This window comes from Tachyglossus aculeatus, chromosome 17, assembly GCF_015852505.1.
Source record: "Tachyglossus aculeatus isolate mTacAcu1 chromosome 17, mTacAcu1.pri, whole genome shotgun sequence".
NCBI classification, from domain to species: Eukaryota; Metazoa; Chordata; class Mammalia; order Monotremata; family Tachyglossidae; genus Tachyglossus; species Tachyglossus aculeatus.
The window spans coordinates 45,880,060-45,904,749 of record NC_052082.1 but is presented as its reverse complement, the minus strand read 5'-3'; the positions used below and the strand labels follow the sequence as shown (position 1 = coordinate 45,904,749).

At 46.3% G+C, this 24,690-nt stretch overlaps 2 protein-coding genes and 1 non-coding gene across 5 annotated transcripts in view; 2 read left to right on the top strand and 1 right to left on the bottom strand.

Annotated features, from left to right (window-relative positions):
• The window catches only part of SKA2 (spindle and kinetochore associated complex subunit 2), a 31,627-nt gene extending 25,413 nt beyond the window's left edge, over positions 1-6,214 (bottom strand). For 2 of the 3 annotated variants that reach the window (XM_038759342.1, XM_038759341.1), the window contains exon 1: positions 3,772-3,870. In XM_038759342.1, coding sequence (XP_038615270.1) covers positions 3,772-3,858 — 87 coding nt within the window. In that variant the 5' untranslated portion in view covers positions 3,859-3,870. Of the gene's footprint in view, positions 1-3,771; positions 3,871-5,923 lie in introns of those variants that run through there. The other variant, XM_038759343.1, reaches the window with a different exon arrangement.
• Positions 6,215-6,548: 334 nt separating this feature from the next.
• PRR11 (proline rich 11) lies at positions 6,549-23,216 on the top strand. The gene is made up of 10 exons (XM_038759576.1): positions 6,549-6,587; positions 10,762-10,888; positions 15,809-15,962; positions 16,222-16,344; positions 17,752-18,063; positions 19,936-20,034; positions 20,800-20,912; positions 21,071-21,130; positions 21,410-21,506; positions 22,257-23,216. The coding sequence occupies exons 2-10, from the start codon at positions 10,767-10,769 to the stop codon at positions 22,281-22,283; spliced, it is 1,107 nt and encodes a 368-aa protein (XP_038615504.1). The 5' UTR covers positions 6,549-6,587; positions 10,762-10,766; the 3' UTR covers positions 22,284-23,216.
• LOC119939797 lies at positions 12,916-13,079 on the top strand. Its single transcript, XR_005454760.1, has one exon. It is a non-coding gene; the product is annotated as a U1 spliceosomal RNA (small nuclear RNA).
• Positions 23,217-24,690: the final 1,474 nt, after the last annotated feature.

The following is a 24,690-nucleotide window of genomic DNA, read 5'->3' as shown; positions in this document are numbered from 1 at the left end:
CAACTTGTACTTCCCAAGCGCTTAGTACGGTGCTCTGCACACGGTAAGCGCTCAATAAATACGACAATGAATGAATGAATTCTACATACAGTAAGCATTCAATAAATACACTTGTTTGATTGACAGTACAATGCTCTGAATACAGAAAGCGCTCAATAAATGTTTGATTGATCTTTCCCCTTTCAGCTCCGTTCTTCCAATCAACATTGCACATAGTAAGCGCTCAATAAATACGATTGATGATGATGATCTGGTATTTGGACTATTCCCTTCTGTGAACCTATCAGGGTGCCTTTCCACCTTCTTTCAAAGACCTTCTTTAAATCTGCCCATCCGAGGAACTATTTTCTGAACTGCCAGAAGTGCTCTTTTGAAGATGGATCACATCACCCTGGCCACAACTGTACACTTATAATAATAATAGTTGTGGTATTTGTTAAGCTCTTACTACGTGACAGGCACTGTACTAAGCGCTGGGGTAGACGCAAGGTAATAAGGTTGGACACAGTCCTTGTCCTGCACGGGGCTCACAGTCAATCCTCACTTATGTTCCTGGGCAGACTACAGCATCGTGTGTCTATTTTATTTTTTTTCCTTTATGGTAGTTAAGCACTTACTCTGTGTCAAACTCTGTTCCAAGCGCTGGGGTAAGTATAAATGAATTAGTCCCTCGCCCACCTGGGGGTCACAGTCTAAGTAGGAGGGAGGACAGATATTTAATTCTCATTTTACAGTTGAAGAAACTGAGGCACAGAGAAATGAAGTGACTGGCCCAAGATAGCCTTAACTTGCCCGGGCGAGGTAGATCTCTGGCAGTATCTTTGGGACCCAACTGTATTCATTTTGATTGGCAAGCCCACTTGACAGTAAATGTTTCTAATTAGATCTAACAATAAGTACGGGGCCTATCATTCCACGTGGAGGCTCGTTAAATATTTATCATTTCTACTAAGTACTAAGAGGGAATAATGAGAACAGGTCAATCTGTTAGCCCGGCCTTCAAAATACCCGCGGCATGCCAAAATTCCCTAAGCCAGGAAATCTAGTTCCCATCCCGATTCTCCTCCTTTGATGTTAACATTTAAAGGGGATCAAGGTGAGAGCTCGATTTCTTGAGTACATGACCTTTTTCGATGAAAACACCAACAAATGCTGTAGTTCGGGCTTTGAAGGCAAACACTATAAGTTAATCAATTGGGGTCGGCCTCATTTTCCCACCTGATCAAGGCAGTTCCCTGGACTTTCTGTTCGAAGGGAATGAGGGAGGCAGGATGTGGGAAAAATGCAGTGTGAGTGGGGGGGAAATGCAGTGTGAGTGGGGGGAAATGCAGTGTGAGGGGGGGAAATGCAGTGTGAGTGGGGGGGAAATGCAGTGTGAGTGGGGGGGAAATGCAGTGTGAGTGGGGAGAAATGCAGTGTGAGTGGGGGAGAAATGCGGTGTGAGTGGGGGGAAAATGCGGTGTGAGTGGGGGGAAAATGCGGTGTGAGGGGGAAAAATGCGGTGTGAGGGGGGAAAATGCGGTGTGAGGGGGGAAAATGCGGTGTGAGGGGGGAAAATGCGGTGTGAGGGGGGAAAATGCGGTGTGAGGGGGGAAAATGCGGTGTGAGGGGGGAAAATGCGGTGTGAGGGGGGGGAAAATGCGGTGTGAGGGGGGGAAATGCGGTGTGAGGGGGGGAAATGCGGTGTGAGTGGGGGGGAAATGCGGTGTGAGTGGGGGGGAAATGCGGTGTGAGTGGGGGGGAAATGCGGTGTGAGTGGGGGGGAAATGCGGTGTGAGTGGGGGGGGAAATGCGGTGTGAGTGGGGGGGGAAATGCGGTGTGAGTGGGGGGGGAAATGCGGTGTGAGTGGGGGGGAAATGCGGTGTGAGTGGGGGGGAAATGCGGTGTGAGTGGGGGGGAAATGCGGTGTGAGTGGGGGGGGAAATGCGGTGTGAGTGGGGGGGAAATGCGGTGTGAGTGGGGGGGAAATGCGGTGTGAGTGGGGGGGAAATGCGGTGTGAGTGGGGGGGGAATGCGGTGTGAGTGGGGGGGGAATGCGGTGTGAGTGGGGGGGAATGCGGTGTGAGTGGGGGGGAGATGCGGTGTGAGTGGGGGGGAGATGCGGTGTGAGTGGGGGGGAGATGCGGTGTGAGTGGGGGGGAGATGCGGTGTGAGTGGGGGGGAGATGCGGTGTGAGTGGGGGGGAGATGCGGTGTGAGTGGGGGGGAAATGCGGTGTGAGTGGGGGGGAGATGCGGTGTGAGTGGGGGGGAGATGCGGTGTGAGTGGGGGGGAGATGCGGTGTGAGTGGGGGGGAGATGCGGTGTGAGTGGGGGGGAGATGCGGTGTGAGTGGGGGGGAGATGCGGTGTGAGTGGGGGGGAGATGCGGTGTGAGTGGGGGGGAGATGCGGTGTGAGTGGGGGGGAGATGCGGTGTGAGTGAGGGGGAATGCGGTGTGAGTGGGGGGGGAATGCGGTGTGAGGGGGGGAATGCGGTGGGGGGGGGGGGAATGCGGTGTGAGTGGGGGGGAATGCGGTGTGAGTGGGGGGGAATGCAGTGTGAGTGGGGGGGAATGCAGTGTGAGTGGGGGGGAATGCAGTGTGAGTGGGGGGGAATGCAGTGTGAGTGGGGGGGAATGCAGTGTGAGTGGGGGGGAATGCAGTGTGAGTGGGGGGGAATGCAGTGTGAGTGGGGGGAATGCAGTGTGAGTGGGGGGAATGCAGTGTGAGTGGGGGGGGGAAATGCAGTGTGAGTGGGGGGGAAATGCAGTGTGAGTGGGGGGGAAATGCAGTGTGAGTGGGGGGGGAATTCGGGGGGGGGGGAATGCGGTGTGAGTGGGGGGGAAATGCAGTGTGAGTGGGGAGAAAAATGCAGTGTGAGTGGGTAAGGAAGGGATATACCGGGAAAAGGATGCCTTCTTGCAATTCCAGTAGCGGCCTTCCCCGGAGAGGCTTTGTGGCCCCCCCAAAAAACTAAGATCCCAACCCTCGAGAAGGACCCACCGAACATTAGAAAGGGCAGAGAACTTCTCCAGCGACCATCCATCACTCGAGGCTACTTAATGAGCCCTTACTCCGCGCAGGGCCCTGTGCTGAGCGCTTGGGAGAGGACCATCCAACTACTAGTAGGCCCGTCCCGGGGAGGTTTGGATGAACAGAAATCCTGCCCAGATCGAGCAGGAGGGAGGAGGCCAAGGGAGAGAACAAGAGAAGCAGGAAGGAGCAGGGCACCCCCTCCCCCAAATTCACTTAATCGTATTTATTGGGCGCTCCCAGCGCTTAGACATATTTATTACTCTATTTATTTATTTATTTATTTTACTTGTACATTTCTATCCTACTTATTTTATTTTGTTGGTATGTTTGGTTCTGTTCTCTGTCTCCCCCTTTTAGACTGTGAGCCCACTGTTGGGTAGGGACTGTCTCGACGTGATGCCACTTTGTACTTCCCAAGCGCTTAGTCCAGTGCTCTGCACATAGTAAGCGCTCAATAAATACGATTGATTGATTGACGGATTAGAACAGTGCCAGGCACATAGTAAGCGCCTAATACCAACGTTATTAGTATTACTGTCTTCCCCTTCTAGACTGTGAGCCCGCTGTTGGGTAGGGACCGTCTCTGTAGGTTGCAAACTTGTACTTCCCAAGCGCTTAGTACAGTGCTCTGCACATAGTAAGCGCTCACTACGATTGAATGACTAAATGGGGCACTGTACTAAGCGCCTGAATCCCCCGGCGAGCCTCGTCCTGCCCCCAAGGCCCCCCAGCCCCGGCCGGGGCCCGCTTCCAAACCTTCCCCGGCTCCGAATTCGAATCCTGCTCCCCGCCGTGCAGATGAATGGGACGGGCCGGTCCAGCGTGGGGCCCAGCTCCGACCATTCTCACCTCCCCCCGGGGGCCGCAAATGGTTCGGTCCGAAAGACACGTTTCTCTTTCCCTCCTCACCCAACCCGCTCCCCCCCCCCGGGGGGGCTCTGAATGGTCCAGCCCTTCCTTTATCAAAGCGCGCGCGGACCGAACCATTCGCACCCCCTGGGGGGGAAACGAGGGACGCGGGCTGCACCAACCGCACCTCCAGGAGGGGAAGCCCGCGGACTGCACCATTCGCCCGCCTCGCGGAGGGGGGATTCCAGCAGCCCGCATCCTCGGCATCTCCCGCCATTTCCCCACGCCGGGTTACCCGGATGTAACTCCCTGCCCGCGGCGGTTAAACGGGCCTAGGCGGCAGTGATTTGGTTTTTCCCTCCCCTTCTGGGAGGAAAGTAGGAATGAAGTGCATATACCTGGATATCTGCTTGTACATATTTATTACTCTATTTATTTCTTTATTTTACTTGTACCTATCTATTCTATTTATTTTATTTTGTTAGTATGTTTGGTTCTGTTCTCTGTCTCCCCCTTTTAGCCTGTGAGCCCACTGTTGGGTAGGGACTGTCTCTATATGTTGCCAATTTGAACTTCCCAAGCGCTTAGTACAGTGCTCTGCACATAGTGCTCGGCAGTGGGAAAGAGCCCGGGCTTTGGAGTCAGAGGTCATGGGTTCAAATCCCGGCTCCACCAATTGTCAGCTGTGTGACTTTGGGCAACTCACTTAACTTGTCTGTGCCTCAGTGCCCTCATCTGTAAAATGGGGATGAAGGCTGCGAGCCCCCCATGGGACAACCTGATCACCTTGTAACCTCCCCAGCGCTTAGAACAGTGCTTTGCACATAGTAAGCGCTTAATAAATGCCATCATTATTATTATTATTATAGTAAGCGCTCAATACGACGGATGATAATGATGAAGTGCATATACCTGTATATGTTTGTACATCTTTATTACTCTATTTATTGATTTATTTTACTTGTACATATCTATTCCATATATTTTATTTTGTTAGTATGTTTGGTTTTGTTCTCTGCCTTCCCCTTTTAGACTGGGAGCCCACTGTTGGGTAGGGACTGTCTCTACATGTTGCCAATTTGAACTTCCCAAGCGCTTAGTCCAGTGCTCTGCACATAGTAAGCGCTCAATACGATTGATGATGATGAAGTGCATATACCTGTATGTTTGTACATATTTATTACTCTATTTCTTTATTTTACTTGTACATATCTATTTATTTTATTTTGTTAGTATGTTTGGTTTTGTTCTCTGTCTTCCCCTTTGAGACTGTGAGCCCACTGTTGGGTAGGGACTGTCTCTATATGTTGCCAATTTGAACTTCCCAAGCGCTTAGTCCAGTGCTCTGCACACAGTAAGCGCTCAATACGATTGATGATGATGAAGTGCATATACCTGTATATGTTTGTACATATTTATTACTCTATTTATTTATTTTACTTGTACATATCTATTCTATTTATTTTGTTAGTACGTTTGGTCTTGTTCTCTGCCTTCCCCTTTGAGACTGTGAGCCCACTGTTGGGTAGGGACCGTCTCTATATGTTGCCAATTTGAACTTCCCAAGCGCTTAGTCCAGTGCTCTGCACACAGTAAGCGCTCAATAAATACGATTGATGATGATGATTCTCTATTCATAACACTATTCATAACTCATATTAGAGGCCTTCCCAGACTGAGCCCCTTCCTTCCTCTCCCCCTCGTCCCCCTCTCCATCCCCCCATCTTACCTCCTTCCCTTCCCCACAGCACCTGTATATATGGATATATGTTTGTACATATTTATTACTCTATTTTGCTTATACATATCTATTCTATTTATTTTATTTTGTTAGTATGTTTGGTTCTGTTCTCTGTCTCCCCCTTTTAGACTGTGAGCCCACTGTTGGGTAGGGACTGTCTCTACGTGTTGCCAATTTGAACTTCCCAAGCGCTTAGTCCAGTGCTCTGCACATAGTAAGCGCTCAATAAATACGATTGATGATGATGATGAAGTGCAGTCCGGCCCTCAACGAGCCCCCTTCTCCACGGCCTCCCTTCCCGAGGTAACCCCCACTCACCATCGCTTCTAGCTTGGAAACCGCCGCCTCCATGTTGAATAGTTGACATTCCTTAGTTGGTGGTGGTGGTGGTGGTTAAGCCTTGGGTCCCAACCCCTGCCAGCATTAAGGGTGACCATTGGACAGCTGTCACTCAATCCTGAAACTCATTGGGTGCTCCACCCAGGCGCCGCCTCCTTATTGGAGCTCCTGAAACCACCCCTGCACTGAAACACAAAGCCCTTCCATCCCATAAAGGCGCAAAAAACCCTCCGAAAAAGACGCTCCCGCTCCCTTTTCCCTCCCCTCCTTCGTCCTTCCTCCTCTCCAGCTTTGAATTTCATCGCCGTGTTGCAGCAGGGCGGAGGCGCTGATTGGTGGAAGTTGAAGACGCCTCGACCAATCAAATGAGAGCTTATACAACCAACCGTGGGGAAGGGCGGGAGAGGGACACCCCCGCCCGGCGGCGGGATTCATAGAGGAAGCGCCGCTAGCTTTGATTGGCCGGCGCTCGAGCGGCCGAGCCAATCGGCGTTTAGGTTCCGCCGCGGGGGGGCGGGGCGAGGAGGGAGAGCGCGGCTGTGATTGGTCGGTTGGGGCGTGGGTTTAGTTTTGAATTCTTCCTGCGGGCGGCGGGGGAAGCCAATGGGCCTTGACTCCATCCATCCCCCGGCCTGTTAGACCAGTAAGTGATGATTGGCGGGGGGGGGGGAGGTTCTGCCCTGATTTTCTCAGGTTTAATTATAATAATAATAATAATTATAATTATTAATCGTATTGATTGATTATCATCGTATAATAATATATATAATATAATAATAATATATGTTAAGCGCTTACTGTGCGCCCAGCACTGTTCTAAACGCTAAATAATAATAATAATAATCAATCAATCGTATTGATGTATGTTTGTACATATTTATTACTCTATTTATTTATTTATTTTACTTGTACATATCTATTCCATTTATTTTATTTTGTTAGTATGTTTGGTTTTGTTCTCTGCCTTCCCCTTTTAGACTGTGAGCCCACTGTTGGGTAGGGAATCAATCGTATTGATTGATTATAATCGTATCATAATAATAATGTACGTTAAGCGCTTACTGTGTGCCAAGCACTGTTCTAAACGCTAAATAATAATAATAATAATAATAATAATAATTAATCAATCGTATTGATTGATTATAGTCGTATAATAATAATAATAATGTATGTTAAGCGCTTACTGGGTGCCAAGCACTGTTCTAAACGCTAAATAATCATAATAATGATCAATCGTATTGATTGATTATAATCGTATAATAATGTATGTTAAGCGCTTACTGTGTGCCAGGCACTGTTCTAAACGCTAACTAATAATAATGATAATGATAATCAATCGTATTGATTATAATCGTATAATAATAATGTATGCTAAGCGCTTACTGTGTGCCAGGCACTGTTCTAAACGCTAACTAATAATAATGATAATGATAATCAATCGTATTGATTGATTATAATCGTATAATAATAATGTATGCTAAGCGCTTACTGTGTGCCAAGCACTGTTCTAAACGCTCAATAATAATAATGATAATGATCAATCAATCGTATTGATTGATTATAATCGTATCATAATAATAATGTATGTTAAGCTCTTACTGTGTGCCAAGCACTGTTCTAAACGCTAAATAATGATAATAATAATAATCAATCAATCGTATTGATTGATTATAATCGTATCGTAATAGTAATGTATGTAAGCGCTTACTGTGTGCCAAGCACTGTTCTAAACGCTAAATAATCATAATAATAATAATCAATCATATTGATTATAATCGTATAATAATAATAATGTATGTTAAGCGCTTACTGTGTGCCAAGCACTGTTCTAAACGCTAAATAATAATAATAATGGCATTTGTTAAGCGCTTACTATGTGCAAAGCACTGTTCTAAACGCTAAATAATAATAATAATAATGGCATTTGTTAAGCACTTACTATGTGCAAAGAACTGTTCTAAGTGCTGGGGAGGATACAAGGTGATCAGGTTGTCCCACTTGGGGCTCACAGTCTTAATCCCCATTTTACAGATGAGGTCACTGAGACCCAGTTTTCAGTCTAGAAGATTAATAATTATGGTATTTGTTAAGTGTTTACTATGTGCCAGGCACTGTTCTAAGCGCTGGGGTAGATGCACGATAATAATAATAATAATGATGGCATTTGTTAAGCGCTTACTAAGTGCAAAGCACTGTTCTAAGCGCTGGGGAGAATACAAGGTGATCAGGTTGTTCCACATGGGGCTCACTGTCTTAATCCCCATTTTACAGATGAGGTAACTGAGGCACAGAGAAGTTAAGTGACTTGCCCAAAGTCACACAGCTGACAAGCAGCGAAGCCGGGATTTAAACCCATGACCTCTGACTCATAAACCCGGGCTCTTTCCACTGAGCCACGCTGATAATCTGTTTGGACACAGTCCCTGTCGCCATAGGGGCTCACAGTGGTAATCCCCATTTTACAGATGAGGGAACTGAGGCACAGAGAAGTTAAGTGATTTGCCTAAAGTCACACAGCAGACGAGTGGCAGAGCCGGCACTAGAACCCAGGTCCTTTGGACACCTAGGTCTGTGCTCTATCCACCCATTTGGGACGCGAATTTAGAACAGTGCTTAGCAAATAGCACTTAACAAATACCATAATTATTATGGACTTTGACCAACCTGATTAGCTTGCATCTATCCCAGCGCTTAGTACAGTGCCTGACACAGTATTTGCTGAACAAATACCATTTTTTTTTAAAAAACAAGTCATTTGTACGATATGTAGAGGACCTTGTGACTTTGCACTCCCCTCCGACAGCTCTGCAAGGTGGGTACGGTCGTGCCCCCCTCCGATTCAGATCGAGACCTGCTTTCTAAAAGTCATTCTTAAATTAAAATGGGGAGAAAAATGCCCCGCCGACTCTTAGTTGGCAGCCGAAAAAAGGAGCGGAGAGCCGCTCTTTTAGAGTTTAAACCACCCGTGGGCAGGGATTGGATCCCTTTTTTCTGGACAGGTGACAGGCTGAATGGGGGGGTTGAAAGAGAGGGAGGAGGCAAGGATAGTTGTAATTATATCTGTGGTATGTACATGCTTACTATGTGCCAGGCACTGTACTAAGCGCTACAGTTGAAATAAGCAAATCAGGAGACTGTCCATGTCCCACATGGGGCTCAAAGTCTTAATCCCTGTTTCACTTGTACATATCTATTCTATTTATTTTATTTTGTTAGTATGTTTGGTTTTGTTCTCTGTCTCCCCCTTTTAGGCTGTGAGCCCACTATTGGGTAGGGACTGTCTCTATATGTTGCCAACTTATACTTCCCAAGCGCTTAGTACAGTGCTCTGCACACAGTGAGCGCTCAATAAATACGATTGATGAGGAGGAGGAGGAGGAGGAAACTGAGACCCAGCAGATGAGTGGCAGAGCGGGGATGAGAACTTGGATCCTCTGACTCCTGGGTCCATACTCTAATCAATCAATCAATCAATCAATTAATTGTATTTATTGAGCGCTTCCTGTGTGCAGAGCACTGTACTAAGCGCTTGGGAAGTCCAAGCTGGCAACATATAGAGACAGTCCCTACCCAACAGTGGGCTCACAGTCTAAAAGGGGGAGACAGAGAACAAAACCAAACATACTAACAAAATAAAATAAATAGAATAGATATGTACAAGTAAAATAAATAGAGTAATAAATATGTACAAACATATATCCACTAGGCTACAACTGCCAAAGGGTTAAACCTTATAAATCGACGATTTAGGGTATATCATCATCAATCGTATTTATTGAGCGCTTCCTGTGTGCAGAGCACTGTACTAAGCGCTTGGGAAGTACAAGTCGGCAACATATAGAGACAGTCCCTACCCAACAGTGGGCTCACAGCCTAAAAGGGGGAGACAGAGAACAAAACCAAACATACCAACAAAATAAAATAAATAGAATAGATAGGTACAAGTAAAATAAATAGAGTAATAAATAGGTACAAACATATATCCACTAGGCTACGACTGCCAAAGGGTTACACCTTATAAATCAACGATTTAGGGTATATCATCATCAATCGTATTTATTGAGCGCTTCCTGTGTGCAGAGCACTGTACTAAGCGCTTGGGAAGTCCAAGTTGGCAACATATAGAGACAGTCCCTACCCAACAGTGGACTCACAGTCTAAAAGGGGGAGACAGAGAACAAAACCAAACATACTAACAAAATAAAATAAATAGAATAGATACGTACAAGTAAAATAAATAGAGTAATAAATATGTACAAACATATATCCACTAGGCTACAACTGCCAAAGTGTTAAACCTTATAAATCGACGATTTAGGGTACATCCGGGTTTTCTGGGACTTAAAGATGCTGCGGAAAGAGTCTTTTAAAATGAACTCTTTTTAAACCTACCAAATGCCAACCTTTCAAGGTTTGGGTCACTTCCTAGGTATTCGCAAGGTTTTTACAGTTGACGTTTAATTTCATTTAAACTCACCTTCTTCCAGTTGCCCAGATATCAGATAGCGACCGCGCTGGGGAGTGGGGCATCAGAAAAGCTAGGGATTCGCTGGGCACAGACTCCCTCCAGGTCCAAGGGTGATTACGGATTGTACCTATCTATTCTATTTATTTTATTGTGTTAGTATGTTTGGTTTTGTTCTCCGTCTCCCCCTTTTAGACTGTGAGCCCGCTGGTGGGTAGGGACTGTCTCTAGATGTTGCCAATTTGGACTTCCCAAGCGCTTAGTCCAGTGCTCTGCACGTAGTAAGCGCTCAGTAAATACGATTGATGATGATGATGATGATTACAGATGGCTTTCTCCAATGTCTCCACAGAAGCAATGGCCAAATACAAACATCGGCGAAGGAGGAAACCGAAAGGCCGGGCCAAAGCGCCGATAAGGAGAAGAAAAGCTATTGCCCCTCAGCCTGTGCCGCCATTTCCTTCTCCTCTTCCTGAGAGGTAAGGCCAAGGGCCGTCCTGAGGGACTCGGATCTCCAGTAAAGGACCGGGCAGCTCTGGGGTCTTTCCAGCGTGGTGATTTGTACTTGTACTTCCCAAGCGCTTAGTACAGTGCTCTGCACACAGCAAGCGCTCAACATATCTATTCTATTTATTTTATTTTGTTAGTATGTTTGGTTTTGTTCTCTGTCTCCCCCTTTTAGACTGTGAGCCCACTGTTGGGTAGGGACTGTCTCTCTATGTTGCCAATTTGTACTTCCCAAGCGCTTAGTACAGTGCTCTGCACACAGCAAGCGCTCAACATATCTATTCTATTTATTTTCTTTTGTTACTATGTTTGGTTCTGTTCTCTGTCTCCCCCTTTTAGACTGTGAGCCCACTGTTGGATAGGGACTGTCTCTATATGTTACCAATTTGTACTTCCCAAGCGCTTAGTACAGTGCTCTGCACACAGCAAGCGCTCAACATATCTATTCTATTTATTTTCTTTTGTTAGTATGTTTGGTTTTGTTCTCTGTCTCCCCCTTTTAGACTGTGAGCCCACTGGTGGGTAGGGACTGTCTCTCTATGTTGCCGATTTGTGCTTCCCAAGCGCTTAGTCCAGTGCTCTGCACACAGTAAGCGCTCAATAAATACGATTGATGATGATGATGAGTAAATACGATTGATTGATTTCCCAGCAGGAGATTCCTCAGGTGGCAGGGATGGAATTTGACCCCTCCGGACTGTGTTCGTTGTGGGCAGTCAGTCAATCATATTTATTGAGTGTTTACTGTGTACAGAGCACTGTACTAAGCACTTGGAAGAGTACAGTACAACAATAATAACAGGCACATTCCCTGTCCACAGTGAGTTTACAGACTAGACAGAGAGACGGACATTAATATAAATAAATAAAGGGGCTGGGAGCAGGGAATGAAGACAGGGGTCGTGGGTTCAAATCCCGGCTCCGCCAATTAGCTGTGTGACTTTGGGCAAGTCAGTTCAATCAATCAATCAATCGTATTTATTGAGCGCTTACTGCGTGCAGAGCACTGGACTAAGCGCTTGGGAAGTCCAAGTTGGCAACATAGAGAGACTGTCCCTACCCAACAATGGGCTCACAGTCTGGAAGGGGGAGACAGACAACAAAACGAAACATCTAGACAGGTGTCAAAATCATCAGAACAAATAGAATTAAGGCTATATCAATCAATCAATTGTACTGAGCGCTTACTGTGTGCAGAGCACTGTACTAAGCACTTGGGAAGGACAAGCTGGCAACATCTGGAGACAGTCCCTACCCAACAGTGGGCTCACAGTCTAAAAGGGGTAGACAGAGAACAAAACCAAACATACTAACAAAATAAAATAAATAGAATAGATATGTACAAGTAAAATAAATAGAGTAATAAATATGTACAAACATACATACATACAGGTGCTGTGGGGAAGGGAAGGAGGTAAGATGGGGGGCTGGATAGGGGGGAGAGGAAGGAAGGGGCTTATTCTGGGAAGGCCTCCTGGAGGAGGTGAGCTCTCAGTAGGGCCTATGCACATCATTAACAAAATAAATAGAATAGTAAATATGTACAAGTAAAATAAATAGAGTAATAAATCTGTACAAATATATACAAGTGCTGTGGGGAGGGGATTATGGCAGAGGACAGGACATTCTGTTCTGGAGAAAGTATATCCATGGAGTCGCTATGAATCGGAAACGACTGGACGGCGCTTAAATGATACTAATCCATGACGGCGCTTAAATGATACTAATCCAGGACTGCAGTCCAGAACCTCAGGCTAAGGGTGGGGAGGGGACAGGGTCCCCCGGTCACAAGACCTGCCCCTGCCCCTCCATCCCCACTTCTTCCCGACTGCACCCTGGGCAGACCCCCCTTCCTCTTTCCCCACCCCCTTACTGTCCGGGGGCTAGGATGGGGTGCTGGATTCAGCCAATCCTATTTGTTGAGCGCTTACTTGCGCCGAGCGCTGTACTAAACACTTGGGAGAGCACAATATAACAGACACAGTCTCTGCCCACAGACATACTTACCTGGCAGGGGAGACACCATGATCCCGTAGGTGGTTTTCCCAGGGTGAGGCTCAGCCATTGCACTCGGGCTGTGCTGACCCCTGCGATTTCCCCAAATGCGGGAAACTCGACTGCATAATTTGTGGTAGTGGGGGACTGCGTTGGCGCTCTCCCCTGATTCGCAAGTTTAAAAACAGAGTTTTTTTGCAGTTTTATCGTTGCAAGGTTAAGGTTGTGCGGATGTAGGATGTAAAGAACTGTTGCGTTTTTCCTTTTAGACTGTGAGCCCACTGTTGGGTAGGGACTGTCTCTATATGTTGCCAACTTGGACTTCCCAAGCGCTTAGTATAGTGCTCTGCACATAGTAAGCGCTCAATAAATACGATTGATGATGATGCCCACAATGAGCTAGCAGTCAAGAGGAAAGGGGGCTGAGAGAAATGGGGCATCACAGTGCCCGCACAGGAAACCAACCTGCAGCCTGGTTCCTTTCCCTACCGCCTCATCATCATCATCATCATCATCAATCGTATGATGATTCAATCGCCTCCCCAGCTGATGAGGGGTGGGAGGATGGGGAAATATCAATATGGGCTCCCCTGGAAGGATGAGCCCTTTGTCCATGACAGGGACTTCAGAGGAGGCAGAGCCATCCGTGCCCATGTGGATTTCATTCCCAGGCTAGACAGTTGCCAGCTGTTTGCAGAGAGGTGTGAAAGTGCTAAGAGCCCCTAATGAGCATTAGCAAATTGCTCCTTCCCTATTAACTGGAACAATGAAACGGAAGGTGCTAATGAAGGGAGAGTGAGTAGGAAGTGAGAAGAGCCTAAGAGCCAGGGTCTCCCTGCCCTCCCCGCCAACCCAGAGAGAGCCTGGTGAGGCGGAGGCAGCTTTCCCCTCTCTCCTGTGGCCTGTCTCAGCCTTCTACAAATAAAAGTTCATTGTTCCGCGTGGGAGTGCAGAAAGCAGCCAGGGGGAGCAGGAATATGGATCTATAGAATCAATCAATCAATAGTATTTATTGAGCGCTTACTGTGTGCAGAGCACTTTACAAAGCGCTTGGGAAGCACAGGTTGGCAACATATAGAGACGGTCCCTACCCAACAGTGGGCTCACAGTCTAGGAGGGGGAGACAGAGAACAAAACCAAACATGTTAACAAAATAAAATATATAGAATAGATATGTACAAGTAAAATAAATAGAGTAATAAATATGTACATACATATATACAGGTGCTGTGGGGAAGGGAAGGAGGTAAGGCGGGGGGATGGAGAGGGGGAGAAGGGGGTAGAAAGTACTGTACTGTAGAAAGTACAGATTCTGTACTGCACAGATATGGATCTGCAGAAAGTAAAGATTTCTGCTTAGAGAAGCAGCATGGCCTAGTGGAATGAGCACAAGCCTTGGAATCAGAGGTCATGGGTTCTAATTCCCGCTCCGCCACTTGTCTGCTGTGTGACCTTGGGCCATTCACTTCACTTCTCTGGGCCTCAGTTCTGGAAAATGGGGTTGAAGACCGTGAGCCCCACGGGGGACAGGGACTGTGTCCAACCTGATTACCTCGTATCTACCCAGCGCTTAGAAGAGTGCCTGGCACATAGTAAATGCTTAACAAATACCATTATCATCATCATCATTATTATCTGAAATTGGCCGTGATCTGGAGGGAGTCCCCCACCCTCGCGTTCAGGCCTCAGGCTCCCTGCCTCCTTCCTTCCTTCACTCCCTCCATTTCTCCCCTGCTCACAGCATCTGCACCCTACCTTCTCCCCCAGGCCAGGGAGTCCCCAAGCGTCTGCCCAAGTCCTCCATTTCCTTCCCTTCCCAGTCCCCAGACAGATTGTGATGGATTCCTTTTTTTTTTACATTACTTTTGATGACTGTGAGCCCACTGTTGGGTAGGGACTGTCTCTATGTGTTGCCAATTTGTACTTCCCAAGCACTTAGTACAGTGCTCTGCACATAGTAAGCGCTCAATAAATACGATTGATGATGATGATGATGAAATCTGTTAAGCCCTTACTATATGCCAGGCACCGCATTGGCCCTCATGTAGATACAAGATAATCAGGTTGGACACAGTTCCTGTCCCACACGGGGCTCACCGTCTTAACCCCCATTTTACAGATGAGGTAACTGAGGCACAGAGAAGTGAAGTGGTTTACCCAAGGCCTCACAGCAGACAAGTGGAGGAGCCAAGATTAGAACCCAGGTCCTTCTGACTCTCGGGCCCGTGCTGTGTCTACTAGGCTGTGCTGCTTCACCGCATTCTTTGGGCAACATGATGGCATCCTACATAGCATGTTGTAGCAACATTGTGTGTCTCATGGTAACCTCCAAAAAGGAACCATCTCCAGGCCCATAGCTGCGTTAGATGGGCTCAGCCAGAGGGATATATCTAACCGGAAAATTTGTTAGTTTTTCCATTGCTACTAAAGGCAGCTGAGTGGAGAATGGGGAATTAGCAGCGAAAGGACATGGCTTAAGATGAAAGCAAGCTAGTCAGCAAATTCTCGCTCCAGCAGAGCTGTTATCTGGCATTTACTTCATTTCACCAGTTTCTTCTCTTGTCAAACGGGAAATGGAAAAGAAATTCCCGGGCCCTTTAAGGATGACGGGAGAGCAGGTAGGCTCCGGACGCTTCGGGAATTTCTGTCCATAGCAATCTGGGAGATCTGTACTTGGGTCGAGAAATTGAAATGGGCATCTGAATATGGCACCCTTGAATCCTAGAAACCAGAGACGAGCTTAGCCCCCAGTAAGTCTCTCAGCCTGTTCTCCTCCAGCCTGAGGACCTGGAGGGTTTTCCCCCAAAAAGGAGTATTTTTTTCTGCAGAAAACCACTATGTTGGTCCCCAGGACCAAGCAAGTATCAGGTTTGTGATTTGTTTCTTTTTCTACATAGGGTGAATGATACCCCTCCTGTGGATCTGCCTAGTGGCCCAAACTGGCCCCTGCTAGCCTGGCAAAACATTTTTCCCAGCCTCAAGGACACAGTAAAACTCTTCACTAAGAGAATGTGGGCACTGTACCGGTGGTGCTGCTGCAGTGTAACACAGGTATATCTTCAGAGGTTCATTTTGGGGCAGTATCTCTCTTCCAGAGATGGGTGGAGGGGAGGAGGGAAGGGGGAAAAGGGAGGGAGGGGGTCAGGGGAAATGTGTGTATGAATTCCCCTTAAGTTACCGCAGACCATTAACAGCGAAAAGATGGACTGAGAGGCTGAGAGAAAATGCAGAGCGTAAAGCCATTTGCTTGCCTTTAAAATAAAAATCAAATCCATAGTGGTTCATTGCTTCTTTTTATTTTGAATTATAGCGTTTGGAAATGGTGAAAAATGTTCTTTTCCCGTCACGCGTCTACCTTCGGGAGTTGAACACACTGAAGGAACAGTTCAGTAAGCTAGAAAGTGAATTCTGCCAACTCCAGGAAGCTCTGAAGGTCAGTCAAGGTCCCGTGAGGTGAAAGTGTTTCTGAGTGGGGTGGGGAGGGTGGTAGCTTGTTGCCTGTGGAAATAAAGATGGAGTTTTGGGTCTGGCATCAACTCATAATCAAAACTACCATTATCCCAGTGGGCCCTGCTGAATCAGCTGCCCGGTTAAATCGCTTCACTTTTCGTGCCTCATAAATTAACAAGGTTTAGAAGAACCTAAACAGAAAGAAGGAGCATTGTGCTCATGGACTTAAGTGCCTTTGATGTACTGTGTCACCACACTCCACATAAGACACATTTCTCTACAACCCTGAATGTTCAGCTGTGAGAATCAGGCCGCTGAATGGATGGCTTTGTGGGAGGGGAAAAAAAAAATCATGGGGTGGCTAGGAGCTGACTGGACGGTAATTCATATGGGAATTCAGTCCGCCTGAATTGGAAGAAATCTGCGTTGGTAACTTGAAAAAAAAAGTGTGTGTTTGGGGTGGCAGAGGACAAGGAAGCCGAACCCGACACCAAATACCCCATCATCCCAACTCTCAGAATTTGGGTCTGAGTCCTTGGAAAGAGTCTAGAGGAAGAGTAAGAAGTTAATAAGCATCTTTATAACAAAAAATGCCAAAACTCTCCTCCTCTGGCTGTGCTGGAACATGGACTCTTAGCTGCTCCTTGGCTACTAGTTGATCAGATTCAGTCTTCAGTTGGCCTGGTTGAGTATTTAATCACAAATAGTCTGTTTTTATTTGGCCCATTAAATCGGCGGGATTGTGATTGCTCCTTCAATCCTCCCCCAAGAGACCTGTAAACCTGCACGTTAGCCAACGAGATCCGTAGGTACCTGCAGCAGGATTTTAGATCATTCAAATGCGGGTGATACTGGCTGGTGGTCTTGTCCAAAGACCGAAAGAGCAGCAGTCTCTGGGAACGTCAAGGGTGGCTATTGGCTGGCACCATGCCGTGGCCTGTCCTGAGGCTGCCCTGCTTCGGCCTCCTTTTTGCCCTTCCTTGAGGGGAGGACGGCAGAGTAGAGAGGGTGTCCTTCTGCCAAACACCCACAGTCTAGCCTGACCTGGAGCCGCAAAGGACGTGAACAAGAGGTGGGCGATAGGACGGGTGAGACGGCAGCATAAGGAATAGGTTAGCCGGAGAGGACATCGGCATGCAAACTGAGGTGTTGTGGGAGAAATGGGAGACAGCCGATTGAGGGCTTTAATGCCACGGGTTAGGAGTTTCCGCTTGATGAGAGTTTTTAAGGATGAGGAAGCCCGACAGAAAAACAACAGCGATTGCTGCCTCTGGAACCCCTTTGGATCCCCTTCTGGGACTGCTCTGAAAGTTCCCAACCCCATTTGGAGGGAAAACGGATCTGGGTTAACCTGGAGCTCTGTGGCTGATTTCAATCTTTTTTCTCGCAGACCGGTTCTCCCCGAAGCTGCACTTGCCAAAGTTGTAATAAAGCCTGTCACTTGAGCGAAAACCTTCCTGTCGTTCCTGCCCGTGACCCAACCACCCCTGGAGAACCAAGAGCAATACCTCCTCCAGCAGCACTGCAACTGAAAGCCCTCCTACCTCCCCCTCCTCCTCCTCCCGCTCCTCCTCCTCCTCCTCCTCCACTTCCACCTCTTCCTCCTTCACTTCTCCCCCCTCCACCTCCCCCTCTTCCCCTGCCACCCCATCCTCCAGCACCTCTGCTTCTCAAAAAGGTTGATCGCACTAAAGCACTTCAGGTAGGAAATGCCCAATTGCTTTTTTTGTAGTTACCTGATCCACTTGTGTTTGAGATTCAGGATCTTTGGTTAGGGATTTGGCTCCCATAACAGTGTTGAGTAGTCTTATGCGAAGATGATGATTAGTAGTAGTAGTAATATTTAAGTGCTTACTATGCACCGGGCACAGTACTAAGCACTGGGGTAAGATGTAAACTAATCACGTTGGACAAAATCTATGTCCCACATAGGCCTCAGTCTTAATCCCCATTTTACAGGTGGGGTAAATGAGGCACAAGGAGGCTAAGTAACTTGTCCAAAGTCACACAGCAGATCCAGGATTAGAACCCAGGTCCTTCTGACTCCCGGGCCTGTGCTCTTTCCACTAGGCTATGAGTCCCCTTCCCTGCTGGCATCCGGGACTTAAAATATAGGAATTGAGATGCCCACATCACTGTACACCGGAAGCTATTTAAATTCAGATTTGCGTCAAATTTAACTTAATCCAGCAAGGTACACAGAAAAACAACAGCAGGCAGAGACTAAAGACAAAGAAGCAGGAAAGACAATAAGCTTTGGGGGCACATATGATATTGAGGCACACGCCTCCTTCCCAAAGACTTCACCCACCGGTGAAGGAAAGGTGGAAAAAGCCCACGGAGGCTACAACAACTGAAAAGGGATTCTTTTTTAAGAGTTGGCAGCTTGGCCCCTTGACTATTAAGAGTCAAGCAGGGTTGTAATCAGAGAGCTATCAAATAGGAACAGATCCACCAATCAGTGGTATTTGTTGAGCGCTTACTGTGTGCACAGCACTGTACTAGGCACTTGGGAGAGTAAAACACAAGAGTTGGGAGACACGTTCCCTGACCACAGTGAGTTTGCTGTGGGGGAGTCAGGCATTAATATGAATAAATACATTATGGTTATGGATATAAGTGCTGTGGGGCTGAGGGGGAGTTGAATACAGGATGGAAATCCAAGTAGCAGATCCTGTCTTTTTTAAAAGGGGTGTAGGGTCGCGGCTAAGAGACCCTGGAAGAGATTTTGGCTGGAAGAGATCCTGTAGGGTCAGAACGTGCTACATTCTGTTGCTGCGGGATGCAACATTACTAATTAATGTCGCTTTTGGAGCCCTGGAATCAATCCCTACCTTGCCAGCTGTCTGACTTCTTTGGGCACAGAATCGACCCAAGACGGTTTTTCCCAAATGTAGTGGAATTTGAAAAGGGTCTCGTGAAAAATAGAGCTTCTGCTTTTTCATCTGTACCAGTGAACTGTATAATCACTGCTTTTTATTGAGCACCTCCTGAACGCAAAGCACTTTACTAGGCACTGGGGAAAAGTGCATCGGAAGCAAATTGTATTCATTCATTCAGTCGTATTTATTGAGCGCTTACTGTGCGCAGAGCACTGTACTAAGCGCTTGGGAAGTACAAGTCGGCAACATATAGAGACGGTTCCTACCCCACAACGGGCTCACAGTTTAGAAGGGGGAGACAGACAGCAAAACAAAACATGTAGACAGGTGTCAAAATCATCAGAACATATAGAATTAAAGCTAAACGCACATCATTAACACATCATTCTATATGTTGCCAACTTGTACTTCCCAGTGCTCTGCACACAGTAAGCGCTCAATAAATGCGATTACGATGATGATGAGTTTTTGCTTGATTCATAGGTTGACAGGCAGCCACTGGAGATTTTTGAGGAGGGGAGTAACATGCCCAGAGCGTTTCTGCCCAAAGATGAATTGTATGTTCCCTGTTCACGAGGAATGTATAACATAATAGAGGATCTTTAAATTCAGAGTGGCCAGAAGTTGGCTATGGAATTTCTACTTGTGTTTGCAAGCATTTGCTGAAGATCAGTTTCTCCTTGTGATTTCAGGGTGCACCTTTGAAAAGGAATGGGCCCATGCATATAACCGTTAAAGATCTACTCAATGTAAAATTAAAGAAGACACAGAGTTCTACTGAAACGGACAAGGTAAAAGGAACAGTATAGTACAGTGCTCTGCACACAGTAAGCGCTCATTAAATATGATTGACTAGCTCAGCAGCGAGCTGGAACGATCAATCAAGCAATGGTATATATCACCTGTATATATGTTTGTATATATTTATTACTCTATTTATTTTACTTGTACATATCTATTCTATTTATTTTATTAGTATGTTTGGTTTTGTTCTCTGTCTCCCCCTTTTAGACTGTGAGCCCGCTGTTGGTTAGGGACTGTCTCTAGATGTTGCCAACTTGGACTTCCCAAGCGCTTAGTACAGTGCTCTGCACACAGTAAGCGCTCAATAAATACGATTGATTGATTGAATGGTATTTATTGAGCGATTGTCATGGGCAGAACACCGTCCTAAGCGCTTGGAAGAGCGCGGTGCAGTTGGCAGGCACGATCCCTGCTCTCAAGGAGAATCCCGTCTAACAGATAGAAACTGGCAAAGGGGTAGACTTTCCGGGTGTGTGTCTTTCCTTCCTGCATCCCTTCTGTGAGCCCGCTGTTGGGTAGGGACCGTCTCTATATGTTGCCAACTTGTACTTCCCAAGCGCTTAGTACAGTGCTCTGCACACAGTAAGCGCTCAATAAATACAATTGATTGATTGATTGATTCTTCCATGACTAGCTGACCTATGCGGACACACTGTGTCTGACACTGCAGCTGTGAATTAAGTATGTACTAAAGATGCGATGAGATGTTTAAAATGTGAAATCTGGTAACGGCTCCTCTCTCCATCTTAAAGCTCGTCTCACTGCGGAAAGAGCGAAACCCCCTGGTTACGGTCTCTGATCTGCAAAGCATTTCCCTGAAATCCAACGCCAAACGCCCGCCGATGCACGTCACAAACATTTTAATGTAAGGAAGAGTTCAACTTTTACACTTCCCTCCCTTTTAAGATAAAGAAGGATCGGCACGCTTCCTAGGGAGTTGTTAATACAAGGGAATTTTCGTTTAGAAACATGACTTGAATTTTTTTGATCTGTCAAGTGCTAACCACTAATTCATTTTACCAGCACACCCAGCAGAAGCCAGTTAGATCTGCGGAAACATCTTAGAAAAGTCAATGTAGAGAGGTAATTATCGTCGTCCGTGTTTTTTATGTAGTTTTTGTGTTGTCTTATGTGCCTGTCCACAACCCCGTCCGACTTCCCCCTTATTCTTAGATTGTATCCCTCCTGGAGGACTGGGATCTTAATTTTTACCCTGTGTAATTTTTCCTCATGGCTTGAGGAAAACAGTGGGGGCTTAAAAGAATGCTATTGCTTCTAGCAAATGATTTTTCTAATCTCTCCAGGCAATTTAATCCATTTTTGAAGCTGTGAAAGACCCAGCTGTTTTTTTTTGCTTTGCAGGAGTCCTGGAGGAACTCCTTTGGTCAACAAGGAGAACATGGAGACTGGGACCGGGCTAACTCCGTTAATGACCCAAGCCTTGAGGCGCAAATTTCAGGCAAGTCTTTAGAAATGTACATTTACCCACCTTCCTCCCCTGTCTTTTGAAACCAATATACAGTTTAAAGGTAGTCACAATTTGGGGCTACTTGTAGACCAGTAAAGGAGGAGTTTTAAACTAGTTGTCCTAACCACTGAACCCTTAGTATGTTGCTTGACACATAGTAAGTGCTTAACATGAGGCCTCAGTTACCTCATCGGTAAAACGGGGATTAAGACTGTGAGCCCCACGTGGGACAACCTGATCACCCTGTATCCTCCCCAGCGCTTAGAACAGTGCTTTGCACATAGTAAGCGCTTAACAAATGCCTATTATTATTATTATTATTATTAACATACCACAATTATTATTATTATTCCTTTACTTGTACTATATTTTGAGAAGCAGCATGGCTTAGCGGAAAGAACCAGAGCTTGGGAGCCAGAGGACATGGCTTCACCACTTGTCTGCTGTGTGGCCTTGGGCAAGCCACTTAACTTCTCTGGGCCTCAGTTCCCTCATCTGTATAATGGGGATTAAGATTGTGAGCCCCACGTGGGACAACCTGATCACCTTGTGTCCCCCCAGCGCTTAGAAAAGTGCTTGGCACGTAGTAAGTGCTTAACAAATACCATTATTATTATTATTATTTTAATATCTGTCTTCTCCCCTATCTGAAGGCAGGGATTGATGTTCATGCAGTGCTCTACACTGCACTCAATAAATACCATTGATTGATTAATTTGTGACTGGTTTTTGTCTTCACAGCTTGCTCACCCAAAGAGCCCATCCTAAACTCCATCTACAGAAGGCTTCGATGAGCAAAATCGATATTTTGGTGCTAGCTGAGAGGCACCTCAGCTTCATTTTAAATCTGATGTTTTAAGCGCACATTCATATTCCATATTCCATAAGTGGATTTTTCCGTCCACATTCTGTTTCTACACCTATTCGATGCACAGAACTCCGGAACTCCCACTGAGAGAAAAACCGGATCAAGACTGTCCATCTTGAGAATGGATTCGGTGGAGAAAATGCCCCGTCCAGTGTTCTTCACATCGATGACCCCTAAGGTGTTTGGTGAGAGAAATATATCTGTATCCCAAGGTCGTCCCACTCCGTACTGCCGTTACTGCCCATTAAATGCTCATCTCACCCTCACCAGTCTTCTATCCATCCCAGAAAGGCCTGCTGGCTGAATCCCAACTAATCAGAAAATAAGGAATTACCCAAATGTTGACAAAGGGCTCTGGTGAAGTTGAGTGAGTATCTTAGAGGGCAAAAGTAAAGTTTACAGTGACCCTGACCTCCAGTTTCATTATTTGTTGGCTTAAATCGAACTTTAAATAGGAGGAATAAATACTGTTGGCTTCCAAATAATATAAAGGTTTCTATCAAATAAGGGTTTTCTTTTGGAGGAAAAAGGCTTTAGAAATCTAAGCAATATATGTGCAAGCTGCTATTGCCACTGCTACAGCATTAAAATGCATTGTACCCGTGCTTCCCACAGGTTTATCTTTCCTCTTTTTTAAAAACTTCTTATCACAGTTTGCTTTGTATTTTTCCCATTTTTTACTCTATGTAAATCGTTGTGCTTTTTAAAACCATGCCGTACGGTTGACTGCCAAGACCTGGTCCTGGGGTACCCTGACAACCAGTTCACACAAATAGCCCTGAGAGAACCTGGCTATGTTTTGAAATAAAGCGTTTTTTATTTACACGTTTGAACACCGATGTTTCCTGTGTGTATGTGTCATATGTGATTTTTAGCAAGAATTCTATGTTTTCTAAGAATAGGCAGTGGTGGGTTTTCTTTTCTAGCCAGTAAAAGACATGAGTCTGATAGTCGCAATATCCAATATTAGATTAAGGTACTTTTTTTTTTCCACTTTGGGATCATTGTAATGGTTAAAGTGTATAAGAAGAGTGGGATGAGCATTTGGGCTACTTGGCTTTAAATTCCCCAGCCTCAGGGAAAGTTGTTCCTGGGACCTATGGTGGGAATTTGCACTGGGATTCCCCCATATCTCAGCATCACAGGGATCATTTAGAGAAGCAGCGTGGCTCAGTGGAAAAGAGCCCGGGCTTTGGAGTCAGAGGTCATGGGTTCAAATCCCAGCTCCGCCACGTGTCAGCTGTGTGACTTTGGGCAAGTCACTTCACTTCTCTGGGCCTCAGTTCCCTCATCTGGAAAATGAGGATTAAGACTGTGAGCCCCATGTGGGACAACCTGATCACCTTGTATCCCCCCAGTGCTTAGAACAGTGCTTTGCACATAGTAAGCGCTTAACAAATACCAACATTATTATTATTATTATTATCATCAATCGTATTTATTGAGCGCTTACTGTGTGCAGAGCACTGTACTAAGCGCTTGGGAAGTCCAAGTTGGCAACATATAGAGACAGTCCCTACCCAGCAGTGGGCTCACAGTCTAAAAGGGGGAGACAGAGAACAAAACCAAACATACTAACAAAATAAAATAAATAGAATAGGTATGTACAAGTAAAATATATAGAGTAACAAATATGTACAAATATATATATACATATATACAGGTGCTGTGGGGAAGGGAAGGAGGTAAGATGGGGGGGATGGAGAGGGGGATGAGGGGGAGAGGAAGGAAAGGGGATCAGTAATAATAATTACTGTGGTATTTGTTAAGCGCTTACTGTTCTAAGCGCTTGGGTGGATTCAAGCTAATCAGGTTGGGTACAGTACAGGGGTGGGGAGAGGAGATGTGTTATTCTGGACATTGAACCTACACATCAGAAACACTTGAGTTTGGAGCCACGCTTCTCTGGGCAGAAGTTTCGGGTAACAACTGGAGGCCCCTAAAATTTTAAATGTGTCTTTATCAATCAATCCATCAATCAAATTTATTGAGCGCTTACTATGTGCAGAGCACTGGACTAAGCGCTTGGGAAGTACAAATTGGCAACATATAGAGACAGTCCCTACCCAACAGCGGGCTCACAGTCTAAAAGGGGGAGACAGAGAACAAGGCTCTGTGGAAAGAGCACGGGCTTTGGAGTCAGAGGTCAATGGGTTCGAATCCTGACTCTGCCACTTGGCTGCTGTGTGACCTTGGGCAAGTCACTTAACTTCTCTGAGCCTCAGTTACCTCATCTGTAAAATGGGGTTTAAGACTGTGAGCCCCCCCATGGGACAACTTGGTCACCTTGTATTCCCCCCAGCGCTT

Excerpts from the sequence above, each read along its gene's own strand:
- PRR11 (XM_038759576.1), top strand. The coding sequence starts at position 10,767 with ATGGCCAAATACAAACATCGGCGAAGGAGGAAACCGAAAGGCCGGGCC. Across the intron at positions 10,889-15,808 it reads CCTTCTCCTCTTCCTGAGAG|GGTGAATGATACCCCTCCTG; the intron begins GTAAGGCCAAGG and ends TTTTCTACATAG. Across the intron at positions 21,507-22,256 it reads CCTTGAGGCGCAAATTTCAG|CTTGCTCACCCAAAGAGCCC; the intron begins GCAAGTCTTTAG and ends TTGTCTTCACAG.